Raw genomic sequence first — 7,695 nt, forward strand, 5'->3', positions numbered from 1 at the left:
GGCTCTGTTTCCCTGCAAAGCTTAGCAAATGACAACATAAAAAAACAGGTCAGAGTGGGGAATGGGTCTTCCAACAAACGGATTGATTGGTGATGGCCAAGAAGGGGTGAGGTGGACAAGTGCAACTATAACTTTGACTTAAGTTCTTTGGTGGCTGTGTTTACAGGCCCTGTAATGAGGATGGACAGTTTGTTAGTCATCAATGGGAGAAGTAGCCTGATTAAAGCAGACTTCACGGGTTCATATCTTAGCAGCATGACTTCGAGGTTCTGTGAACTTCGCGAATTATTGAACTTCCTTAAGCTTCCCATTTCCTTATCTTCAAAATAAGTATAATTATAACCTCTGCCTTATGAAATGGTCATGAGGATTCAATGAAATACTGCATGTGAAGCTCTTAGGCTCAGAGACGCTGACACAGTAAGCACTCAATGAGTCCTAGCTAATACGCCTGGGAGAATGTTTAAGCCTTTCAGCCTGATGCGGGCAAGGCAGGAGGAGGACTAAGATATGGGAGCTACGTTGTCAGAATGGAACATGAAAGCCTATAAGGACCTCAAGCCACGGCTTGGAATCCAAGAAAGATGAACAAGCGATTAGACGAAGGCACGGTGCTGAGGGTCAAAGGCGCATGCCCGGTGATAGCAGGTGCAGGGGGGCGCGCCACTGCTGCTACTGCTGCCGCCGCCACCGCCACCGCCGTTGGGCCTCCCCTTTAAGAGCCGCCGCCGCCCACGGCCCGCCGCTGCGGCAGGGACCTCCCCTTTAACCGCGGCTGCTCGGCGCTCCGCGGCCCCCGCGGCGGCTGCTGCTGTGGCTGCTTCTGCTATTGCGGCTCCTGCTGCTGCCGCCGCTCGACCTCCGGCACCTGCATCCTCGGTTCGGGCCGGGTCCCCGCCCCGCGCCCCGCCCGGCCCCGCCATGGTGTCCTGGATCATCTCTCGCCTGGTGGTGTGAGTGCGGCGGTGGCGGGGCGCGGCCGGCAGGGAGGGGGATGGGGAATGGGAATGAGGGTGAGGGGTGTTGAAGCCCAGCATGGACCGCTCCGTGGCTTCATATAACAGAGTCACCTAAAGGCACATCGTTCCTATTTGGGGTCCCCAGAGACAAGACATGCAAGTATAGGACCCAGGACCGGAGGGGGGAGCATTAGAGGAGCATAGAAAGCCTGGCTTCCCACCCCTTTTATTTTTAATTTTCGGTGTTCCTTCCCCTTCCTTCATCCTAGGGCTGGGCAAGCATGGCTTGATTTATGAAGGGGAGGCAGCATGTCCCCTCCCCCACCTAGCACATCTGGGCTGAAGGAGCAACTCAGACCTGGTCCGTCATCTTCCTGCGTGGAGAAGGCTAATGGAAGAGTGGGGAACCAGGCAGGGCCTCGTCATTCCATTGCTTAGGGCCATAGTTAGCAGCCTTGGCCTCCTCCCTCTTCTATCAGGACAGTAGAGATGAGGGCACAAGCTCTGAAGGCCCCCCCAGGAAGGACATCTGGGTACTGGGAAACAGAGATGCTTGGAGGACAAAGTGTGGGAGGTAACCGGGAGAGGATATGTGTGCTCAGCCTGGATTTGTGAAAGCCACAGAGGGGAGGGCCTTAGGTGGCCTTCATTCCAGGCTGCCAGCCACATTGTGAACCTCTGTCCCTCCTCCCCCAGGCTCCAGGAGAGAAGCCTGCCCCCACACCCCACACTTTGTCCTTGAGGACTCTACCCACCCCCCCACCCCTCTTCTCCACAGGTCTGTTAGAAAGTATCTTGCCTGTATGAGGCTGGTCCCTGTGAGAACAGGCAATACCCACACATGGTCAGGGGGCTGGGCCCAGCAGGGGTTTTGCATGGAGCTCAGTCAACCCCTCCCCTGGCTCAGGACCTTGCCCCTCACTGTCCAGTCCACCGTGGGGGACTGACACCCCAGAATTCCCTCCCCCTGCCTTCTTCCCATTCAGTGCTGTTATGTGCTTGTGTTCTGGCTCCCTGTCACTGGAGTCTCCCTCCTTCCTCTCCCCCATCCCACCTCAGAGGGAACCCACGGGCCTCATATCTCCTTGTGGCCTTCAGAGGGCCTGCCTCTCTCTTGTCTGGATGAGCTTCCTGGGAGACATCAGTCTTCTCCCTCCCTCACCTATGTCCTTATATATGGTCTCTCTAATGGGATCACTACCAGGTTGTACTCCGTTAGGGCCTTGAGCCCAGGGCCCTCTCCCGAGCTTGGTCCCAAGGGCGCTTATATGAGGGAATAAACCTTTTTGCCCCTCTTAGGGCCTCCTGCCCCTGTGCCCTCTGTTCCCCGGGCCCCCAGGGCCACAGTGGTACCTCTGATTGCCACATAGAGTACCCTGTTAGACGATATCAGGTTCCCCTACAGACCTGGCCCTGCCCAGCCTGGCTCTGAACCAGAGGTAGAAGGTAAGGGCAGACGAGTGTGAATGAGCCCAGTATCTGGAGAAGGGAGCACCCTGTTGCAGTGACCAGGCCCCCACTCCCCACAATACGGATAACCAATGATCATTGCTGAAGACACACATTGGACCCTCTGGCGTCTGGGTCTTTCTTTACCTAAGGGGCTGGAGAAAAACTGAAAACTAGAGAGGGAAGAGACATCACCTTCACTGGCTGGCAACCTCCATGCTTGTCGCCTGAGGCTTAACTGCTTTGGCCATAACCACTGACCTGAGTTCACCAGTCCAGTTGATGTGGCACTCTGGAGTTCTGTCCTTCTCCCCTTACCTACCCAGGGACTGACTGATGCAGAGCTGGGAGGGAGAGGCCACTGCTCTTGGCCGAGGGGACCAGTAACCATGCCTGCCTCCCTAGGCTCATCTTTGGCACCTTGTACCCAGCCTATTCTTCCTACAAGGCCGTGAAGACAAAAAACGTGAAGGAATATGTGAGTTTATGACCTTTATCTCCCACCCACCCCACGTGGCAAAGATAGGGGAGGACAGTGGGTCACATTACAGACAGGAGTGACTTTATGCCAGTGCTTCAGCTCTAATGAGACCTTACTTCAAGGAAGTTCCTTTGTGTTCCCTTCCCCCAGCCCTGGTGTGATCCACAGGCAAAGTTGAGGTCCTGAGTGTCCCTTCCCCACAACACCTCCAGCATAGTTGGCAAGCAGAGATGGGGTCCTACGTGTTCCCTCGAGGCCTGGTCTAACGCAGCGCTCTGTACCTTCAGGTGAAATGGATGATGTACTGGATCGTCTTTGCCTTCTTCACCACGGCGGAGACACTCACGGATATTGTGCTTTCCTGGTGAGGTCCAGCATCCCCACCCTGCATCGCAGGGTCCAGAGTTTAGACTCTCTACCCCCACCAGCCCAACAGAAGATTGAGACCCAAGGTGGAGTCCTCCCACGGTTCCATGGGGTCCTGGGTGTCTGCCCTCCCCCACTGCAGGCCTGGCTTAATCAGTAGAATAAGAGACCCAACCCCCACATTTCTATCTGGTGATAGCCAAAGCACCACAATAGAATTTAGAAAACCTGCTTCTGCCAGACATCCTGTATGACTTTGGGCAGGTTACAGCTTCCTAGGTCACAGTTTCCCTATATGTTAACTAGGCATATGATTCGATCTTATAGACATTCAGTGCTGGTATTTCAAAGCACTATTAGACTATGTTATGAACACTTGAAGGACAGAGAATCTTAATCACTATATGTAGGTTCACAGCAGGAGCTCAAAAAATATTTACTGAATGAGCAGATGCCTCTTGGAAGAGAGGACTAACAAAGCACAGAACACTAAATCAAGAGAGTTTTATGGAGAGGTAGAGAATAAAGGATGATTGCATTGGATTGTAAGTGAACTTTGAGAAAAAGAGTTTTAGCTATTTAGCTAGCTATTTAGCTAGGGGTTAGATTAGGAAAGAGTAGTGGATTAATAATTGTGAGGACAGTGAGCATACATGCTTCTTTTTTTTTAAGTTTATTTATATTTATTTTTGAGAGAGAGAACGAGAACCAGCAGAGGGGAGGGGGGCTCAAACTCACACGCTCTGAGGTCATGACCTGAGCCAAAGTCAGATACTGAACTGACTGAGCCACCCAGGTGCCCCTGGCATAGATGCTTCTTGACACAAACAAAGGAGAGTGCGTTGTGAGGATGTAGGAGACGTGAAGGAGTCTGGCCTGAGGAGAAGGAGCCAGGGAATGGACAACAGTCCTTAAAAGCAAGAGGCAAGTCATGGCAGCAAAGGATGAGATCCAGAGCACAGCTGGAGAAGCTTCAGTCTTTCTCGTGGGAGGAAGGGCAGGAGGAGAAGGAGGTAAAGACCCAGGAGTGGACCTGGGAAGTTAGAGAGCTCGCCCTGGTATTAGCCCTGGGACAGACAAACAGGAGTGTTCTGTCAGAGTGGGAGGCCTGGGACTCCAAGAGAAAAGTGTGCGGAGAGCCACTACAAGGGGAATTCTGCTGGAGGCACTTCTCACCATCCCACTTGGGAGTCTCAACTGTACCTCTCATTTTCCTTGAGACTAGAAATGCCAAGGAGTACCTGTGTGGCTCAGCCGGTTGAGCATCTGACTCTTGATTTCGGCTCAGGTCATGATCTTAAGTTCCAGCCTCTCATCGGGCTCTGCGCTAATATCCTGGAGCCTGCTAGGGATTCTCCCTCTCTCCCTCTATCTCTGCCCCTCCCCTGCTCATTCTCTCTCTCTCTCTCTCTCTCTCTCTCCCCCCCCCCTTTTTCTCTGTTTCTCTCAAAATAAATAAACTTAAATTTTAAAAAAATTTAAAAAAGAAAAGAAAGAAAAGAAAAGAAATGCCCAGTCTCCTGAGCCACATGGGAACCCCAGTGCACTAAGAGGTGGGGGACCAGGCAAGGTCTTGCAGGGGATCAGCTCACCTCCTGACTCCCTATCCCACGCTCTGCCACTTGCCTCTGTTCTACCCACAGGTTCCCCTTCTACTTTGAGCTCAAGATCGCCTTTGTGATATGGCTGCTGTCCCCTTATACCAAGGGCTCCAGCGTACTCTACCGCAAGTTCGTGCACCCGACACTGTCCAACAAGGAGAAGGTTTGCCTCCGCTCAGCTGACTTTCTAGCCTGCCCCAGGCCATGGCAGCCCAGTGCCTGCAGCCATGTACATTCCTGGCTCTCCTTGTGGGCCCCCACAACCTGGAGTGATCTGGCAGGACCCTGACCTCCTGAAGCAGGCAGTGCCTTTGTCCATGTGTGAACAAGGGCAGGGCAGGGTCTGACCATCAGGGACCACCTCTCACTTCCTACTCCTTCCCCTCCCACCCCTCAGGAAATCGACGAGTACATCACACAGGCCCGAGACAAGAGCTATGAGACCATGATGAGGGTGGGCAAGAGGGGCCTGAACTTGGCTGCCAATGCCGCAGTCACCGCTGCTGCCAAGGTGAGATGGGGCAGACCAGGCTCCCCGGGCCCCACCTAGCTCATTTCATCACCCTGGCCGAGCCTCTTTGCATCTACCCTGTCCTTGGTGCTGTGATGGTTTGGGGCTTGTGCAACTCAGAGTTCTAGGCCTGGTTCTACCACCTTCCAGCCAAGTGACTTCCAGTCTCTGAGTCAGTTTCCTCAACTGTCCAAAGGGAAAGTATGGCCCCAGCCTGTCAGTGCTGCCATAGGACTGGGTGAGGACAGTGTGGGGAAAGCATTGAGCTCGGTGGCTGCCCGGTGCTCCATAGTGACCTCCATCTCCACCCCGCCCCTTCCTCCGGTTCTCCCGGTGCGTGGTGGTGACCCTAGGGCCAGGGGGTGCTATCAGAGAAGCTCCGAAGCTTCAGCATGCAGGACCTGACACTGATCCGGGATGAGGATGCACTGCCCCTGCAGGGGCCTGACAGCCGTCTCCGACCCAACCCTGGCAGCCTCCTGGATACCATTGAGGACTTAGGTACAGGCAGGAGCCAAGACTGGGCAGAGGGAGGGGGGACCACAAGGGCATGGAAGCCAGGTAGGAGAGCCACCAGACCCATGTTCTTTTTCCCCCAAACCAGGAGATGACCCTGCCCTGAGTTTAAGGTCTAGCACAAACCAGACAGATCCCCGGACAGAGACCTCTGAAGATGATATGGGAGACAAGGCCCCTAAGAGGGTCAAACCTGTCAAAAAAGTGCCCAAAGCTGAGGTAAGAGCCCAGGCCAGAGCAGGGGGAAATGTGGAGGGGATGTGACCCCAATCTGAACCCTCTGACTTCTTCCCTCCTTCCCACAGCCACTGGCTTCCAAGACACTGAAGACCCGGCCCAAGAAGAAGACTTCTGGTGGGGGTGATTTGGCTTGAGGTCCTTAACCCCCCCTCTGGAGGCTGCGCACTGTGCCAGTAACCCACATGCCTCCAGCCCCAGGGCCCCTCAGATGGCTGTTTCTGGTGCCTGCCCAGTGACCACTCCTCTGGAAGGGCTTGGAAAAGAGGGAGGAGGCCCTGCTATGGGGGTGAAGGGTAGAGGCTGGAGGAGTTACTGAAGACTGAGCCACCTCCAAGGAGGAGGGGGCTCCTTAGAGCCCAAACTGCTATGCTTCCCACTCCAGTCCTGCCCCCACCCACCCAGTGCCTTGCTGAAGACCATGGCCATCCCCTTTTCTTAGGTCCTAATATGCCCCCCAATGCTCTCTCTGGGCTGGGGGGACAGTCACAGCCCAGACTGACCAGAGATGAGCCTGAAGGCACCCGGGAGACAGGGAGGGAGAGGGGAAGGCTTCTGAGAACTTGTGGCACAGCCCACAACTGTGAATGGAGGACAGGGGCTTAGCGTGTGCTTAAATAACCAGGATGGCCAGGCCAGAGCTGCAGCTGGGGGCATTGGGTAGGGCTGTGTGCTACATGTCCCCACTAAAAAGAAGTGGGGTTCTATGGTGTGCGTGTGAGTGTGTGTGTGTGTATATCTTTCTAGACCTAGGGCTGGGGAGATTTTGGGTAAAGGACTTTCCTGCCAGCAGTGACCGCCCCCCAACCTAAGCCCCACAGCTAGCTGGCCCTTACCCGCTTTCAGCCCTTCCTCCTACTCCTAGAGCCTCAGAGGACCTCAGCCCAAGAGAGAATGAGGCTCAGAGGGCCTCTTACCTCCTCCTCTTCCTTTGATACCCTTTCGCCTCCTCCCATTCCTGCCCTGCTCTTGGGCTGGGCTGATCCACCCCCTCAGGGCCCATTGTAGAGGCCCCTGCTGAGCCAGCTCCTTTCCTCCTCACCTGGGGGCCCATCTTCCTTTTCCCCAGAGTCCACTTCCTGTGCCAAGCAAACTGGGCCCCGTGTGAGCAGACAGACCCTTATTAGCCCAGTTTTTGCCCCATACTGTACCCCAGCTTCTGCCGTGGCTTCAGGAGGAATGTGTGAAGAAGAAAAGAAATTTTGGAGCCAAAGTGCTTCCAATTCTGTGAAAAGAGTGCCCATTGGACCTTTGGCACTGGATGAGCCAATAAACCAAATTCTGGCACCTCATGTGTTTTGGCCTTTGTGCTTTGTTCTTACCCCTCCAGTCCAGAGGTGAGAAGGACCTCAAGAGAAAAGCAGGCCTCAGCTATAGGAATGATGGGGGAAGAGGTCAAACTGAGATCCAGGAGCACTGATCTCCAAGATCAGAGATAGGCTTGAGCTGATTCATCTGGGAAAATGGTTTGGGGGTTCAAGATACAGCCAGAAGAGTAGGGGGGACCATGACTTATGAAGGACTAGGGAACCTTACCTTCTAGGTTGTCTTGTCCCTTGGAATTCTGCCCACAGA

The 7,695-nt window shown here is 54.4% G+C and overlaps 1 protein-coding gene across 2 annotated transcripts; it reads left to right on the forward strand.

Annotated features, from left to right (window-relative positions):
• The first annotated feature begins 808 nt into the window (after positions 1–808).
• REEP2 (receptor accessory protein 2) lies at positions 809–7,412 on the forward strand. 2 transcript variants are annotated; one of them, XM_077768946.1, is made up of 8 exons: positions 809–953; positions 2,814–2,886; positions 3,177–3,253; positions 4,899–5,019; positions 5,254–5,367; positions 5,727–5,868; positions 5,972–6,102; positions 6,189–7,412. In XM_077768946.1, the coding sequence occupies exons 1-8, from the start codon at positions 922–924 to the stop codon at positions 6,255–6,257; spliced, it is 759 nt and encodes a 252-aa protein (XP_077625072.1). In that variant the 5' UTR covers positions 809–921; the 3' UTR covers positions 6,258–7,412. The 2 variants fall into 2 exon arrangements, with proteins under 2 accessions (XP_077625072.1, XP_077625071.1); XM_077768945.1 differs by having other exon boundaries at positions 811–953; positions 5,721–5,868.
• Positions 7,413–7,695: the final 283 nt, after the last annotated feature.

Source organism: Crocuta crocuta, unplaced genomic scaffold (assembly GCF_008692635.1).
Source record: "Crocuta crocuta isolate KB4526 unplaced genomic scaffold, BGI_CrCroc_1.0 scaffold64, whole genome shotgun sequence".
Taxonomy (NCBI): Eukaryota; Metazoa; Chordata; class Mammalia; order Carnivora; family Hyaenidae; genus Crocuta; species Crocuta crocuta.

Bases quoted from the DNA above. Each gene is read 5' to 3' on its own strand.
- REEP2 (XM_077768945.1), top strand. From the start codon at position 922: ATGGTGTCCTGGATCATCTCTCGCCTGGTGGT. The intron at 2,887-3,176 runs GTGAGTTTATGA...CTGTACCTTCAG, and splicing joins CAAAAAACGTGAAGGAATAT to GTGAAATGGATGATGTACTG. The intron at 5,368-5,720 runs GTGAGATGGGGC...TGGTGACCCTAG, and splicing joins CAGTCACCGCTGCTGCCAAG to GGCCAGGGGGTGCTATCAGA.